We start from the raw sequence: 18,669 nt of genomic DNA on the forward strand, positions 1-18,669 counted from the left end.
AACATTTATTTCTCAGACTTATAGCAATGAAGAGTTGATATGTAGGGCAGCTGCCAGGGAAGGGGCCCTTGCTAAGCTCCCTCTGTAACAATATAAATAGACAATAGTAGTCCCTACAGCACCACACAGGGTGCTTTCTTGTTTAAATACAAAATCTTACTTACAAAATAATTTTACATCTATTACATATCAATCAAATAAATATATGTGTATATAAATCTGGAATCAGTTTTGGTGAGAGTGTGACAATAGAATGTACATATATAACTGTGAAAAGATCATTGTATTTTTATTTAAATCTGTAGTGAGGAAAACAGGTAACAGTTAATTGAAGTATGTAAGCATATCTAATGTTAATTTTAAATTTCTGTTGAAGTTGCTCTTATCATTTCATAAGAGTTGAAGATTTAATTTCATTTGTTTATTGAATTCATTCAAGAATATTGAAGTAGTAATATTTCTATTTTCATACTTAATGCTGTTTGTTGTTTTCCATATTGACCACTTGTATATATAAATCAAGGTGTTAATACAAATTCGAACATTTATGGGTTCTTCAGCGAATCCCAATAAAACAATACATACATCAACTTTGATTGGATTCACTACAGGAATTTTTAACATTATATTTCGTACCACTTCTAAAAGTGGTTTGACATGTTTACATTCATAAAATAGATGTTTTTCAATATTTGGTTTACGGAAAAAGCATTTTCTATTTGATGAACCCATTTTACTTAATTTTTCTTCAGTGTATAAGATGTTATGCAAACATTTCCATTGAAATTCTTGAATCTTTTGTTTTTATTTCAGTTTTCCTAGTTTGATAAATTGAGCCCCAAAGTCTTTTCCATGTAATTTCAATTTGCATCAATTTCTCCCATTTTTCTTGAGAATTTGGAGTGATATTTTTGTTTAATACTCGTTGAATATCTTTGAGTTTTATATCTTCAAAACTTATGAGCTTGTTTGTTTCTCTTACAAATAAAAAAAATTCATACAACACAAAATAATTATTTATTTCATTACTTATTCTATTAAAAGTATTTCTCCCTTCAAAAATGTCAAGATATGTTTTAGGTACAGCGGCTTTTATTTACTGTATTCAAAAATCCAACTCTTAAGAGTTTTAAAAGTTTTACTATCGTTATCCCAAATATCTTCAATAACAGGGTTATTTTGATGCCCTAGGAAATTCCGACATATTGATGTCGACCTGGTCTTCAAAAACCAGATAGTTATTGTCAACCAGAAACGCAGCACTATTAAGGCCTACTATAAAGAAATCAATTGAATACAGACGTGCAAAAAATTGGAACTTTTTAAAACTGAATTTATTATTATAAGGCCCTTTTATTAATACATAACTGAAGTACTTATTGAAATAACATAGTATACCCCACTCTGAACTAAACAAAGTTTGGTCTCATGATAAATGCATAGTATGTGTACTGAATGGGGGTCATAAACTTTCAATATCGCAAGGGCATACCCTACCTGAAATTAAAAATTTAAGTAACATTTGTTTCTGCATACTTTGTACTTTCTGGAAAGTGCTGCTGCCTCATACAGAATTCACATTTCATTATTTAAAACTTCAAGTAAATATACCCATCTCGAAATATGTATGACCTTTACCAAGTATTTTATGTCCCTATTAAGTCACGCTCTCGATTTCAAGAAAGCAGCAGCACTTTTCATATTAAGGAAACCATCATTTCTGTATAAAAAAAATCGCTAATATCTTTTAAGTGTATGCCCTTGCAAAAAGCCGATGTGATAAGCCACCTCGATGGCTAACATGTCAAACCTGTACACATAAACACGGCAAAATTAATTACATACAGTCTCTTGCTAACCATAGAATTATCGCACTAAACAAAGGTTTAACATTGATATTAATAGCCTATCTAAAATATGTAAATAATTTTCTGTTTATTAATATAATGCATTTTACATTGTAGAAAATAGACTTGATATGCTTTTCACAGTACATTAAATACGTCATTTTACCAAAATGACGTCATGTTGACTAGTTTGCTGCGATCAGTGTTTTGTTTATAAACTGTTGTCTGGAATTTAACAAGCAATTGTTTTTAATGCATTGAGAAGTTTGGATGTTGTATATTATGCAAATACAAGTTAAAATTACAAACTATATGAATCTCTTGTATTATCAGGAATTCCGAATTGTACTTACTTTTTTGTGACGTCACAGTAAACATTTCCCGTAAAAATTAGGCCCCGCCCACTTATTCAAGCACTAACAATGCTGCGAACTCATGGGTCTTTTTCATATCAACTTTCGAGTACTTCTGTGTATAATCAGAATGTTTTTTAGCATTTTAAATTGCAAATGACACACGACAAGAAAAGCAAATATCAATGCACGGACTTTGATTTTCTGTAGGGAATGCTTGCATACAGAGTAAAAAAAGTTATCTTGATTTAATTGATTTTATTATTGTTGTGTTATTAGATTTTTTTCACAAGTTCCTTGGAAATTTTAAGTAGCCATCCACATTTACATGTTATTCCAAGAAACCATTGAAAATATCGGTGTACAGTACTCCCTTAAAGTATCTTCAGTAGACATTCTGCCGAAGAGTAAAGAAAAAAATGGTAAAAAAGAATGTAGTTAACTTTGTATCTTTGTAAGAACTTTTAAGAAGATTGGAAATAAAGAAGAAGTTTCATGGTAATTCATGCCCAGTTTTAAGAAATATATATATATATATATATAAACAATTCAAAACTCACAGTCATGATTTTGAAGTTATTTCCTGCTGAGCAAAGGATCTCTATGTTCCAATTTGGACTACCAGTCGTTGAATGAAATACGATTTCCTCTAAAATACAATTAAATAACAAACCGTTTTAGTATTAAATACCTCAAAGTTAAATGAAAAATTTTGATGCTCCGCCTGAAATGTCATTTGGCTTCTTAAATGTCAAGGAAAAAAGAATGGAATGGAAAGTAACATTTTTTCTACACTATTACAAACAATGTCATAAGGAAATCTATTATACACTAAATCCTTGTATTGCTTAAATATACGTGCTTTGTATATTATTTTATTATTTAAATGTTTAATTAAATTTGATGTCATATTCCAGAGGTGTATTGAAAATGGCTATGGCAGGCCCCGCTTACTCGTCTACAGAGGAGACAACAAATGCCTGTAGAGCCTGTCGACTTCTCCTGGGTCCATGTACAGATCAACTGAGGGATGTTTTACTTCACCATGTACCACCGTCAACATTCCCACACGTCATAAAACAGAAGATAAGCTATCTTCCTCGTCTGACAACACCACAAATGAACCTTATTTTACCCAGAGGTAGTAGCTATACTGGAACCTATTGTGATTTTGATATTTCTTTATTGTACATTCTGCTTAGAAACATCTGTGGTATACCACCACACAGCAAAGGTTGGGGAAATAGTCCAGATCTTACAGACAAATCTCTCTCTGCCAATATTGAGAGGATTCGTATTGCCAGAAATCAGTGTGTGCATTCGTCTGGTCCTGAACTCTCTAATGCTGATTTCAACAACATCTGGTCCACTGTCAGATCAGCAGTTGTGGACCTTGATTCCTGTCTAAGCAATTTAAATAAGTATGAAAAAGAGGTAGACTTTTTGAGACATGAGACAATGGACCCTGTCCGAGACCGTCATTTCATAGAAGAACTGAGAAAACAGTCTGAGGAAGATTCAGCAACAAGAGAGCTACTTAACAGATTGAAATGTAAATTTGATGAGTCAATTTTAAATAAAACTTTAATGTTGACCTGAATATTGAGAAAATCTGGTATCCTTAATTTACAAGAAAACTGTTCTAATTTTCAGGTAAACTAGAGGAGAGTGAAAGAGAGAGAACTGAGAATCAAAACAAAATGCTAAAAATTGTCTGTAAGTGGTTTTAAATGTAAATAGAAATATTTGTATTTGCAGTGCTTTTATAGGTAAATTTAAATTGCAGAGAGAAATTTATACAAAGAGTTAATATGGGCATTATTTAAAACTATCCCTTTCATTTCATCACTTTGTCTTACCTCTTTCAGATTTACTGATATCTGCATTACTGCTTATAAGACTAAAAATCAATTTACGACCTAATCTTTATAAATCTGACATTCAGATTCTTTAACAGTATTTTTGGAATATTTAATAACATTTTGAGACGCTTGTCTCAAGAGTGAAATCTGTGAGCATATTTAAAAATACTCGGCTGTATAGAAAGAATACACAAAATTTTATCATTTCGTATTGCAAATTTATTTGATATAATTGATAAGACATTAAAATTTTACTTAAATAGATTCGTGAAATTATTTTTTTCAATTTATTATTATTGTTTTTTGAATCCGAAGATTCCATTTTTATTTGATATCCCCTTGTTAAAGCTATACAAGATATGCAGCACTTTCATGGTTTTTATACACTGTGCTCTGAGAACATAGAATATGGATATTTAATTACTCTTATATTATTTTTTAGCTAACTGTGCTTTTTGTTTCCACGTGAGTGAAAAATTCTCGAGAATGACGTCAAATAAGAGACAGTCAATCAATCAATCCAACTGTGATTAATGAATTTTATTTGATGAATGTAGATCGTTTACCCTTTCTTTCTCACTCAAAACATGTAGAAGAAATTAAGTTTATAATCAATCACAATCAATGAATCACAAGTTGCCTTTCTGACTGGCTTGATTATTCTTTTATTTGTCAACTTTTATCTTTGTATAATTTTTTTAGAGATGTAACGCCTATTTATGCATTTTCAACAATTACTTACAAGGGATGTTTATTCATCCTAGACACCTGTTATTTCCAGGGGTCTGTGTTAAACATTTACATATTTTATAATATATGCATATACTATTTCCTTCATAAACGTTTGAGATTGATTACTCTTAGTTTTCTTTACTTTTCTATTTCTTGCTGTTTAGATGATATAAAGACCCCAAAGTCTGTAATCCCTCCCAATGTCAAAGGTATGTATAAATCTAATCAGAATACATATAAATCAACATTTTTTCAGACATGAAAATATATATTTCCTTATGGTTTCGCACGAGGGAAATCTAATTTTATTAACCGAATTGAACGTTTTATTTTCAAAACATTCACCCATATAATAATGCAATATTTTTAGAGGTAGGTGCAAGAAGCTTAGGAATTGTCTTTATGGAAAAAAGACAGCAAGAGGAAGGACAAATATACGCGATACGTAAAATGCTGACTGTTTTCGAAAGAAAATAGTATGTTAATAAATTACCATACCTATTAAATAAACCTAAACTCCGTATGAATTTCACATAATATTCACAATATTTGTTTCTAAACCCCTTTTTATGTGTCTTTGTACATGTCGTCTTAGTCTAACTTTACACATGATCAATTCCAAAGTTATTTGTTGTTCACTTATGACGTCATCGGTCGTAAAGTTTAACGAAGCCGAGTCTAATTTGAGTGCGCATGAATTGCGCAGCTTTTTATGCAAGAGTACACCTTTGCCAAAAAATTGATTTTAATACAAAATTAACATCACGTTTAGATGAAGTTTGTAAAAAAAAATATCAATATCATTTAAGAAGCTCAAAAAGACAAAAAAATATAATAAATTTATTCTTTTTGTCAAGATCTTCACGACAAAGAATCTATGCAGTGGAAAGAAGAAGATTGTCTCTACAGTGAAACTCACAACTTCGATGCAATGCTACAGAAAGTACGAAATAAACCGTATATGACATTTGTTGGAGTCCCAGGATCTGGAAAATCAGCAACGATTCATCACATTGCTCTTATACTCCAGAAAGAAGGATCCGAGGTTGTACCAATACTGGATATCAAGAAGATTGAAGATTATTGTGATTCGCGAAATCCACAGGTGTTTGTCATTGATGATGTGGTAGGTGTGTTAGGTCTTCAAAAACAAAAGTTAGACACACTTATAGATTATGAAAAACGAATTTTAGATCCTGCCCATAGAAATACAAAAGTTTTGATGTCATGTAGGGCAATAGTGTTTAAAGAATGTTACAAATCATTTTTTGTAAACGACAAAAACGTTGTTAAGATGGACAGTTCAGAAAATGCTTTGAATGAGGATGACAAAAAAGCGATTCTTCAGAAACATGGTCTTGATAGAGATTTGTTGTCTCCTACATTGCTGAAAGAAACATCAAATATGTTTCCTCTTTTGTGTAAGCTTTACTCAAAGGAGGAGACATTTAGAAAAGATGCTGAAAGATTCTTTACCTGTCCAGTTCAATGTATTTTAGGGGAGATTGACAGAATGCAACAGGAAAATAATTTACTGTATGCTACATTGGTTTTGTGTATGTTTAATGAAAAACTGTCTTTCGAAATATTAAAAGACACAGGGAACAGTGCTTTCTGTGAAATGAAAGCAAAAGTACTTGAAAACTGTGAAGTTGAGAATAACACAGATACATTTAAATTTCTAAAAGCGTTGTCAGTAATGGAAGGGACCTACACAAAATCCCTCTCTTGTGAGTATACATTAACTCATGATTCCCTTTTTGAAATTGTTGCCTATCATTTTGGTTGTCTGTTTCCCAGTCTCATTTTGCAATATAGCAGCAGTAGTTATATTGCTAACAACGTAAAAGTGCAAGTTAGCAAAAACGAGTTTGAGAATGACTATGAAGAAGTGAAAGAAAGTGTGAACGTCGATGATGAATTGAACGAATTGAACATAGTTGAAACAATTAGTAGTGAAAGCGGATTTATAAGGGAATCATTTGATCTCTGTATATTGTTAAGAGAAGATCAGTATTCAAATTTAGCAGATCGTTTGTATACAGACATAGAAAAGATGGAATTATATGATGTGTTTATGAATGATGTTTTAAAACAGTCCAAGGTGTGCCAGACTTTCATTGAGATATTAATGAAAAAGTCATACAAAGCGCTTAAGTCCTTATTTCTGTCAGAGCAGAAAGATATCTGCAAAATAAAAAGTCACAGGAAACGTTTGAGGGACAACATGTGGGCGAGGACTGAATGGAGCAAGGAACAGCACAGACAGGATGTTCTTGTGAATAAAGGACGAACAAATGGAACATACAGTGTGAGAGTTATCAGTTGGGTGATTTATTATGGGCATGACCGAATTCTAAAATACATTATAAAGCAAACTGAAGCACATAATGAAACGCACTCTGAACTCTTTTGGAGTTCTTTTCCCCCCAAGACAAGCCATGAAACAGAAAAGGGGAATAAGAATGTTGATAAAAATCATGCAACATACAAACAGGACAGCATTCCCTCTGAGAAAGACCGCTTATTTCTTCTAAGTTGTTACAGTGGTGACTTAGAGACATTCAAAGTTGTTAAGAAATATATGAATACAGTTTTAATAAACAGGGCATTCGAATTTTATGACACGCCACTTGTAGCAGCATGCCAGCTTGGGCATTTGAGTATAGTAAACGAACTGATAAAATCAGGGGCTGATGTCAATCTTCAAAGTAATGATGAAACACCACTGACAGTAGCATGTTCCGAGGGACATGTAAGTGTAGTAAGGAAATTGCTAGAAGCAGAGGCCGATGTGAATCTATATTGTAGAAATGATACACCACTGGCGGAAGCATGTAATGGGGGGTATATTGATATAGTAAAGATGTTGTTAATGGCAAAGGCTAATGTAGATCCACTTAGTGTTTCAAATACACCTCTGATAGCAGCTTGTAATAAGGGGGATATAAATATAGTGAAAGAGCTTATAAAAGCCGGTGCTGATGTCAATCGAAAAGGAGAATGTCATACACCACTGACAGCAGCATGTAAAAGCGGGCATTTATGTATAGTGAAAGAGCTAATAGAGAATGGTGCAGATGTCAATTTACAAAGTCGGATTAGCTATAAAATAGAATCTTTAAAGGCTAGACATTTCAGAATATATGTAGATATGCAACAGGCGGGAACATACGGCAGTTTAGCAGGAGAGGGTAATACACCTTTGATAGAGGCAATTACAACTGGACATATGAATATTGCAAACGAACTGCTTAAGACGAAGGTTAAAGTCAATATAAGAGGTCGGGATGAAACAGCCCTGACAGCAGCCTGTAAAGGTGGTCATTTGAGTCTTATAAAGGAGCTTTTAGACTTGGGAGCTGATGTCAATTTACAAAGTAGGGACGATACACCACTTAGAATTGCATGTGATGCTGGCAATATAAACCTCGTAAAGGAGCTGATTGAGGAAGGGGCTGATGTTAATCAACAATGTATATATGAATCGCCACTAATAGCAGCATGTGATCGTGGTAATATGGATATCGTGGAGGAGCTTTTACAAGCAAGGGCTGAGGTCAATATGCAGGAACCAGATGGAAGGACCCCACTTTACATACTGATTTATAATAAAACTCAAAATCTCAATCCTGCTGTAGAATTTTTGTATAATCACGGTGCAGACCCAACAATCAGTGAAAAAGAAGGCTTATCAGCCATGTGCATCGCATTAATTCAAAACAAAATTGAAATTGTAAAGCAATTATTACGAACTGGTAATAAAATTCAGATGAAAAAACTGAAGTTACATTTGTGTAAATGTTTGGTGAATATAAGAGGATGTGATGTTTTTACTGATAGTAAGGATGATGTGGCGATGACACAGAACCGTGTGTGGCATATAAATGAATTAGGAGATTTTTTTCGGACTGTCGAAAAATGCGAATTGACGTAATAAAACATCTGTTAGTTTTAGGTCTTGGTGCCAATCAGATGATACGTGTAGAGCACATCGATTCTAGGTATGGGCATGACGTGAAACCCTTGTTGTTTGTTATGATTGATGAAAAAAGTATTGAAAACAAAGTAGAGAAGGTAACCATTCTGCTAAAAGCGGGGGCAGATGTCAATTTGAGGGTAAAGTATACAGAGAATGATTCTGTGTTAGATAGAGAGGGTGTTTCAGTTCTAGAAAGAACACGCAGACTCGTTGGTAAAGAGCAGGGGCTCGAGTACAAGAGAGTACTAAGTGAGTTGAAACAACATGTGAGAAGATACTCTGTGTAAACAAATGTGAAACATTTTTAAAAAAATATTTTTGAAGGCTAACATTGAAATATCATATTTGATTTTGATGAACATATAGTTCCCACATAACCAAACACTTTGTTATAAAAAATTATGAAAACATAAAATTTCATCAGTGATTTTAAAAGCACCATTGTATCAGAATGTTTAATTAACAATAGAAATAAAATAGATTTTAAAATTTACAATGGCAATTTCTTATTCAAGCTCCTCGGATACTGTAAATCACTTTCTATTCGCGAGAACTTTATTTTAGCGTAATTACGCGAGGCAGTTTGCTCGCGAAAATTTAATTCTCGCGTATAATAGTATTCCTTTAGAATATATAGCGCAATAACCATAATTCGCGAAAATTTTGTCTCGCTAATCAAGAGTAAAAGACTATCTCGCAAAAATAAGGTGACGCGAAAATTTAGTGATCTACAATATTAAAAATTGTAATTCGTTAAGAATTGTACACGAGTTTTTTTTTCATTTCATTCAATTAATTGTAAACTTATTTAATTTTTTTTAAGTGAGTGATCCTGTTTGATAATTTATATCACATTATATTATGTGTATCTTGAGATGTTCAGTTGTTGATGCATAAATTTGATATTTATATACTTTATATAGACAAAGTTGATAAAAGGTGTATGTCCGCCTTATCTGATCGAACTCTAGCTATATCTGAGGACCCTTGTATAAGCGGCTGATTAAATCTCTGCTCATTATAATCAGCCGTCACAAGTGTAGACTGACAAATTCTTTACACAACTCGGAAGCGACAAAATGTTCACTTCTTTTCATGCAGAAAAATAAGACATCAATCTTACCAAATGTGCACAAGTCAGTGCAGTATTTCAACAAACACAATTCGTATACATAACTGCAACTGAATGTGTACAAATGTAATGCAAATGCAAACCACATCGAACATGATTAGCCAGTGCACACTGAGTGATACCCGTGCAAGAAAAACAGTCAGATGTAACAAATGCGAAGAGTATACCCCAGAACTGATATCGACGATAGTAATATTGAAAATGGTGTATATATTCGAGTGGTTCAGTTTTTTAAGTACGCAATGACAATGTTCCATATATAGGGTGGATTGCTATAACGCCCTGTTTTGGTAATTATTATTCCTCTTCCATGTGAAATGAAATAGATCCACAATATTAAAGAAGCAAATGAATTAATATTCAACATGTGTAAGACTTGTTAAATTTCATTTCATACAATATTTGGTTTCCTTTTCAAAGACCCTCAATGTCCTCTATTAGAAAATTGTACTTTCCAAAAAAAAAAATATATGTGAATTTGCTTCTACAGTAATTGTTATATGTTGATTTTTTTTCTTCAAAATACAATGAAATAATAATAATAATAAAAAATATTATTAATTATTTTTACTCAACCAAAAGTATTCCTTAATTCAATCACATGTGCGCTTTCAAACGAAATGATAAAAAAATTAAGTGAATAATAAAGATTTTCAACACTTGATATTATTTTCATTGAACGTATTTATGATTATTTATCCTCATCTTATAAAGGAGAAGGATTACTTTGTGTATTTTTTTTTAAAAAATCTTTACAAAAATTTTTTAAATGACCTTTGTGTACAGAGTTTAATGAATATTTTAACCCCTTCAATGGCAAAGATTTTAAACATTTCTAGACAAATTGATATTAAGGTATCAATGCATTTTTTCAGGAATGCTTAGTAATTTTTGTATATACAAATATATGTATATTCTGAGTGCAGGTATTGTGTAGTTCTTCAAAATTATTTTGAAAATATAATTTCAGTTAATTTGGGAACCAAATCATGCTGGAATTTCCAATTATTCAGGAATGACGGTTTTTTCTAGTTTTCTTTGGCTTATTGAGATATATTTAAAAGTATTTTATTGTTGTGTTAAAAATGATCCGCATGTTTTACATTTTTCAAAACCAATTTTAGGGACAAATGATATGATTTTTCTTAAGAAACTTAGTATCTTGTCAAAAGTTTTAAAAAGTGGATAATTTTTAGAATTTTTCCTGCTAAGAAGTGAAAAATGAAAAAGACTTGGAAAATATTACTAATATTTCAATATAATTACAAATATGGACAAAAAACACTCAGTAAAGGTTGGCAGTTGAAAATAAATTTCAGAATATGTTATATTGGAGCTAAAAATGTAATATAAACTTTAGAAAAATATATCGAGCCAGTTGAATTTTATCAGGAAAAGCAAAAGGATATGAAATCAGCAATACTGTAAACCAAGTATTATACGCGTGCGATAAATATCCGCGAGTTCCGCGAGTAACCTCTGCTCGCGGATATTTATCGTCGCGAACCAGTTGTTCATTTTCCCATGTTATGACTAGAGTTATTTGCCCTTTATTGAATACCGATCCTGACGGTTCATTAAGTAATCACAGAAGAACTTTAGTGTTCTAGAAGCAGTTGAAATTTCATTACAAACATTCAGAAAAAATATATAAACGAATTGCAGATCTAAAACTATTTGTCTAAAAAGGATTAAAATTCAATAATTGCTTAAGCTTGTGTTATTATTGTTCTTTATTGTCACAAACGAGTTAGAGATAGCCTGGTTAATTACGACTAATTATGGCCCAGTCCTGCTCCGTCCCAACCATTTATAATAATTGCCCTTTGGCTATGTAGATCTTGTAAAACGTCAATTACCCAATTAGCATGAGGTACTTTTACACCTGTGAGTTTGAAACCGACTTTAATCTCCTCGATTTTTTTTCCCGATTTTCATTCTAGCGTCGTGAATAATGCGTAAGAAGTATTATACTCATGGTAACATTTTACCTACTTTAGGTGCGGATATAAGATTTTTAAAAATGGACGCAATGCACAGAATGTCTTGAATGATAATGCGTAAGCAGTACTCACAGTAGCATTTTACCTAGTTTATGGGCGGATATAAAATTTTAATCTGATACAAAAAAATACTTGTGGAAATTTAAAAAAAAATGACCACTTGTTCGCGGAAATAAATCGTCGCGGATTAGTTCTCTAGCGGTCATTCGCGAATAAAAAATGACGCATATAATAATTGGTTTACAGTATCATAAAGGGTGATTTTTAACTTTAATTACATCCGTTTCAGATAGAATGATTACTGATTGAACTAAAATTGAAGGTTTGTTTGTATTCTCGTCATTGGATACTTTTTTGAAGCAGCGTGAAGTTCATAAAATATTATAATTAAAATAAGTCATTGTATTTACTAATGATTAAGTACATTATACTTTATATTAGTATATTTTCATATTTATAGTCCATTTTATAGCTGACCTGTTATAATTGATGAAGTTGTATGTGTATCTTGCTCGTTGTAGGTGTGACAGTGCTGTGTCCTACTTTTGTATTGAAAAGTTTTATTGTTGTATTCATGCATGACCCATATCTAATTAGTTCAGCGATATCGGAACATTTATTCTAGATACTAGTTTTTTTAATTGATGATATGCTTGTAAAGTATAGAGACAAATGTAATTTAAAAAGTATAAAAAGTCAATATATCCTGATTTCTTTGTATTTGTTATAGTCTGGAGTCTGGGCTTATAGTGAAGGATATGGAGATAACGAACAGTATTCAATCTCAAATTCCATAAAACAATACAAAATAAGAGCAGAGCAAACACTGACCATCGAAACATCAGAGGTGGGATCAGGTGTCATGGATGAGTGAGCATCTCCTGCCGACCGATCACACCCGCCGAGTGCTCTTTGTCATGATCAGGAAATAACGGAAAAAATCCGTCGTCAGTTCAGTGTATAAATAATGGACTAACACTTGGTATGAAAAACGTCAGTCAGCATTTGACTCAATGATAAATTATGTTTGCTGACAAGGTCATTGTATCGACCATAGAACTTACAAAATGATGACTTTAAACGAGACTGCTTATATTCTTGTTTTATTAACTTACTTGTCAATAATTTACCTCGTTTCAGAAGTTGTTAATGCGTAGAGCATGCTCTTGCGTATCGAATCAAGTGAGATATATATATTCCGTATGCAGGTGAAAGGTGAACATTTTATTCTAGAACAACATTATATCAATCATGTTATTTTGTTTATTCTATGTATCCATTTTAAATGAACTATAAATGCATAATTCAATTCTTTTCTGTAATAAATGATAAATTAAACACGTCCCTTAATTCCCAACATATCTAAATACGGTTGAGCTAATGCCTTTAAAAAAGGCTTTGGAATTGCAGCCATTTTCATACATGTACTATTTCGATCTCCTTTAAAAGAAGTTTTCCATATATTGATATTCAAAAATGATAAAATTTTAAAGTTAAAATATATAATTTTTTTTCTTTGTCATTGATAGTTGACAGCTTAAGATACATGTACCGTATGTAAAAAATAAGTTAACTCTGGTGGTTATTTTTTGGTTAATTTGTTGACCCCCAGCTTCATAAAAATTGATCATCAAACTTTAGCTATTTGGTCCATGAATTTTAAATGTTATGTTCTAATTCCACCAAATATAAACCAAAGATAAATTATTGATACTCTTTTTCAAAAATAAAAAAGCAATATTATACTTAACAACCCTAAGACCGGTGGATTTAATGGGAGACAGGAAAAATAGCATCTGGCTCAGAAAACAGATAACATCATAGTCGCTGCTGATGTTTTCTTTCAACATTGATTATAAAAAAAATAAAAACAAAAGTTTTTATAGATTTTGCCAAGATGTATTTCACATAAAAAAATTTATCTACTTTCCGTATTCGTATTCATGTAACCTGAGCGAAAGCTCAAGTAAGGAATGGGTTACTTGTAATATGTAATGGTAATTGATTGTAATTAATTACAAATTTCGATGTAATTTAAAGTAATGTGTAATTGACCAAATTTTCAATTACAAGTAATGGTAATTAGATAAATTTCTTTCCAAAAAGGCATGTAATTCACAATTTTTTTTTCAATTACATTCAATCACAGTGATTTTAAATGAATGAAAAATAGCCTCCCCCACCTCAATCTCATTGACATTATTGAAATATGGAACGCCATAGCTGCCTTAAGGTAAGGTACATAATGTTACATGGTGTGTTATATATAATAAAGGGTTGAATCAATATAATAAAGGGTCATCACTCCTTGTTAAAGGGTGAAGCGCACCTAATACATGGTGTGTTTAATATAATAAAGGGTCGGTTCTTTATGTTAAAAGGTCATCATTCCTTGTTAAAGGGCGAATCGCACACAATACAAGGTGTTTTTAATATAATAAATGGTCACCGCTACTAGTTATAGGGTGAAGTATACAAATTAAATGGTGCATTCGATATAATAGCATCTATTAATTAAAGAATAGATGCCTTTATTTTATGAGGAAAACTTTGTTGCTGCTATTTGAGTTGGGTTAGCTATAAATTAGATCGGGTTCGGGATATCTCAAATTCCCCCTCTTTGCCCTGGATCCTAAGAACGAAAGGTATACGATTTTTGTAGCAGACAGAATTTTCAAAAAATATGCTTTCAATCACGATTGCTTCTTAAATAATTTCATAAAATAGTATAGACAAATATCGGATTTGATGATTAGATGCATGAATGGATAATTCTTTTTTGAAAAAATGCGAGATTGGCTAGGATTGAAATTTTCTTTTTCAGCATACATGTGGCATAAGTTGTGTTAAAACTTGTTAACCCTTTAGTTTACGAGTAAAAAATATATCAGATTGAGGAATATTTTGTAATTATGCATTAAATATATCTATATATAAATCGGGCATTATCAATGAGAAATCGGGGGGGGGGGGGATACAGTACTAATATGAACAAAACATTATAGTCAGGGTTTATCATTTTTTTAAGCATTTATTCAATTGAACATTCTCACATCTCAATTGATGCAATACGTAATATCGTGAATACCAATGGTGCTCTAACTTACTACTACTCTTTTGTGGGGGAGTTCTAAATTTCTGGGGGCACATGGCATGACATTGTTTTAGTAATGTCAATCGAATGATTCTAAGAATTTAATGAAGAAAGCACTATGTTTGGCCAGATATTGAATTCCAAATCATAGATGGTCAAATAAGGAAAGTTTAGAATATGTTGTCTGCTTTAAAATGTGACGATTTTCAATGAAAATTTAATGAGAAGAGTCCGCTTAGTTAAAAATATCGTTAATAATGTAATACTTTAGGATTAGGATCCTCTCAAAACATTATTAGGATAGTTAAGCAATTGTTTAGCAAGGTATTCCGCCAGGATCGATCTTGCATTGCATTCAATAGCACTTTGCCCCCACCCAAAAGACATTTGCTACCTCCATCGCGAAAGAATTCCGCTAAGTTAAGTAATCGCGATATCAAGTATGTGGGGATCTTTTAAATGTACGAGGGGCGTTCAATAAATAATGTCATCGGGGCTCGGAAAGAAACAAAAAACGCTTTTCTATGATTTTGTCTTCATAATTTAACTAAAATATTCTCTTTTAATCAAAACACATGTCCGTAACATTTTAATTCCATTTCTAATTGTTTTTAGAACTCAGTTTTGAGTATGACCCTTCGTATACTGGAAAATGGCAGATCCTATAATTTGCTGTACTTATTTTTTCTTTCTGAAAGGTCTTTTCCTAAATTTGGGAAATGAAACAAGTCAAAGGTTGAAAGATTTGGCGAATATTGTTGATGTGACAAAACATTAACTTTCTGTTTACCCCAAAACTCCTTTACTCTTCATGGCCTGTGGGTTTGGACGCTGTCATGAAGAAATTTAATGTAGTGAATTCCTCATTCTGTTTCCTTCCTCTCAGAAACCTTTCAATTTTTTGGCAAATATCTTGCTTACTAGACTCCTCCAGAAATTGAACTACCTCCCTATATATGAATTTGAACAACAAGACCGCTAATATTTAAGAAAATAGCGTATAAATCTGTTTGTGTGTTCTTGCAAATTTTTGCTCTTCTTAGGCCTTTGCAGTTTTGTCAAGTACATCTTATTCTAAATTTGTTTTGAGGGGTAATGCAAAATGGATTCAAGTTTCATGATCTTTTTGAATTTCAGGAAAACGTGGATTAGAACAATTTTTGGTTTTTTAAAAATAATTGTTTAGATTTTCTACACGCTCTCGTTTTCACTCATTTTTAAAAATATAGGGTGACCTTTGAGTATTAAACTTTTTTACAATCAAATGTATCTTTAAAACAGTGTGAACTACCCCCAAAAAGATGTCTATCAATTTTGCTATGTATCTTAAAGTCAATAAAACATAACCAGTGATAATTTGTTGAATTATCGCTAATATACATTGGTTGTTCTATGTCCTTGCTGACAAGAACGGTACCCATTTTTGATGCCCATTATATAATTTTTGTTAATTGAAATCTACCTGTTCATGTGTGTATGAAACTGACATAAGTTGCTGTAAATTTCACATATTTCAGTTAATATATTTTTGGGAAATTAACAAGTTTTACAGCACCTTTAATGACGCGTTCAATTTTACTCTAGTTTACTGATTCTGGACCATTCATTTTTAATGCAGTGTCTCGAGTAGCCCTTGTTTTCCAGCTTCCCACAATGAAATTATGCGATGAAAAGTGGTCACATAAACTGTTATCAATTCACTAAAGATTCAATAATTAGAGAAAGTCAAGCTTAATGTCATATGATTTCTATTTTGTATGTCATCGAGCTGATGACATTATTTATTGAACGCCCCTCGTACTTTGCAATAGGAAAACAAAAATCAAACAAACTAAAACCCCCAAAAGCAAAATTATACCTTTTCCAGATCTGAGGATTAACAGTGAAACTTCAAATGTTGTAAGGGTAATTTTCAGAATAAATCAGGCTATAAGTTATTATCATGCCATAGGAACTTAATTCATATTTGGCTAAATTTATGCCCCCTATATCATGTAAATTAAACAACACAATCAACCAAGAACAGCCAATGCTTTATTCAAACTTCAAACTGATGTACTCTTGAAATTAAATTCAGAGATTCTCAAGTGTGAAATATTGCCCCATGGTTCCTTTTGCAATTACATAAATTTTATCAAATTCGTTGGCAATCAAAGGTTGGCTTACTTACCCATTAGAGTCATGCTAATTATTTTTACTTATTTAATGAGTCGTACAATAAATTTGAAAATACAATCTGACACAAAGATGTTTGCTTCAGCATTTCAGGGATGGGGATTTGGATTGATGTATCTCTTGCTCATGCATTCTGCACTTCTAGGCTATAACCATTAGAAATAAAGGAATTGATAATTTTATTTATCTGTGGTTTGGGTACATAAAGGGTAGACTGGTGAATTAAGGAAAATGACAAATTAATGCTCGATGCAAGTTAAAGAACATAATCTGCTGTATGCTATTACCAGTTGCTTAAATTATAGAAATTCTCATCTTTTAGCTTTGGAAAGTATTTAAAGTTATCAGCTCTAGGTATGCTTTGACCCAGAAAAATGGTAATTGATCATTAATTATGTAATATGAATTTTTCATTTTCAACTACTTACAATGTCAATTAAATAAGGTTTTAGAAAAAAAAGATATACTTTACTATTCACAAAATATAATGGAAAAAATATTCCAGCTTTTTACTTGTGTTAACTGAAAATTTTCACTGCTTTAAGCTTTAGGCATACCCGAATTTTATGTTCATCAGTGGATTACATTGTTGTAAGCTAGTATTTTTACTAAATATAATTGATATTCATCAAAACTATTCTTGATTAATTTATTTTATTGGTTAGACAATAAAGTTCATGAAATATTCACATCAGATGAGAATTCAAAACCATGAGGGTTAAAAATATTACTGAAATTTACTTTGGTCATTCAAATTCATAACTCATAGATTGGGGAGAGACATGCCATTCGTTCAATTTTTTTTTTTTTTTTTTGGGGGGGGGGGTTAGTGTTATTTGTGTCTGGCTCTTAAGTTGGAAATATTCTTTAGGAAAAACATAAATTTGATAGGGATTTCAGTAGAAAGAGTGTATTATACACTTACTAGAATGAGTTGTATGAGGCTATTGATCATGACTTAGGAGTATAACAAAATTTGGATTAATTCAGTAAGATTTATTATTTGCATGATACAGTGTACTAAGGTTATCAAGCAAGTACATACAAATTTAAACTGATCGTACATGTAGTCGGCTTATTTAAATGACCAAAACATATATCTTTGTTCAGCAGTCAATTATTGATAAACAAGAGGCAAATATGTATGGACTTGAATTTATGGAATTGATTTCATTACTACATTAGGTCCACCTGTTTGAATATACAAAGATTTCACCAATTGATGCGATGTATTTCACAATGGCATTTTTCTGGGACCTAAATATATTATATCAGACATCTAAACTTAATAAGCATGATGTAAGCCAATGGATTACAATCAAGTTTTATGGCTTATCCTATATTAAACAAAACAGTTGAAACCGCTAGTTATAAGATCCAGGGCTAGAAACATTTAAGTCCAACCCATTGGAAGTTCACAAACACCTTCAGTCAGGGAAAATTTTAGGAAATACAAAGCTATTTAATTGTTATTGATGGATTAGAAATT

The 18,669-nt window shown here is 31.7% G+C and overlaps 1 protein-coding gene across 1 annotated transcript; it reads left to right on the top strand.

The window, feature by feature from the left end:
- The first annotated feature begins 3,130 nt into the window (after positions 1-3,130).
- LOC134245848 (uncharacterized) lies at positions 3,131-9,063 on the top strand. Its single transcript, XM_062728098.1, has 5 exons — positions 3,131-3,752; positions 3,854-3,916; positions 4,959-5,003; positions 5,652-8,666; positions 8,753-9,063. Exons 1-5 carry the CDS (start codon positions 3,131-3,133, stop codon positions 9,061-9,063), a joined length of 4,056 nt encoding a protein of 1,351 aa, XP_062584082.1.
- Positions 9,064-18,669: the final 9,606 nt, after the last annotated feature.

The sequence above is a fragment of the Saccostrea cucullata genome, unplaced genomic scaffold, assembly GCF_032062105.1.
Source record: "Saccostrea cucullata isolate Sc308-1 unplaced genomic scaffold, CSIRO_AGI_Scuc_v1 ctg2076, whole genome shotgun sequence".
Lineage (NCBI taxonomy): Eukaryota > Metazoa > Mollusca > Bivalvia > Ostreida > Ostreidae > Saccostrea > Saccostrea cuccullata.

Coding starts and splice junctions, on each gene's coding strand:
- LOC134245848 (XM_062728098.1), top strand. CDS start 3,131: ATGGCTATGGCAGGCCCCGCTTACTCGTCTACAGAGGAGACAACAAAT. Junction 3,917..4,958: donor CAAAATGCTAAAAATTGTCT/GTAAGTGGTTTT, acceptor CTTGCTGTTTAG/ATGATATAAAGACCCCAAAG. Junction 8,667..8,752: donor TGTGGCGATGACACAGAACC/GTGTGTGGCATA, acceptor TGTTAGTTTTAG/GTCTTGGTGCCAATCAGATG.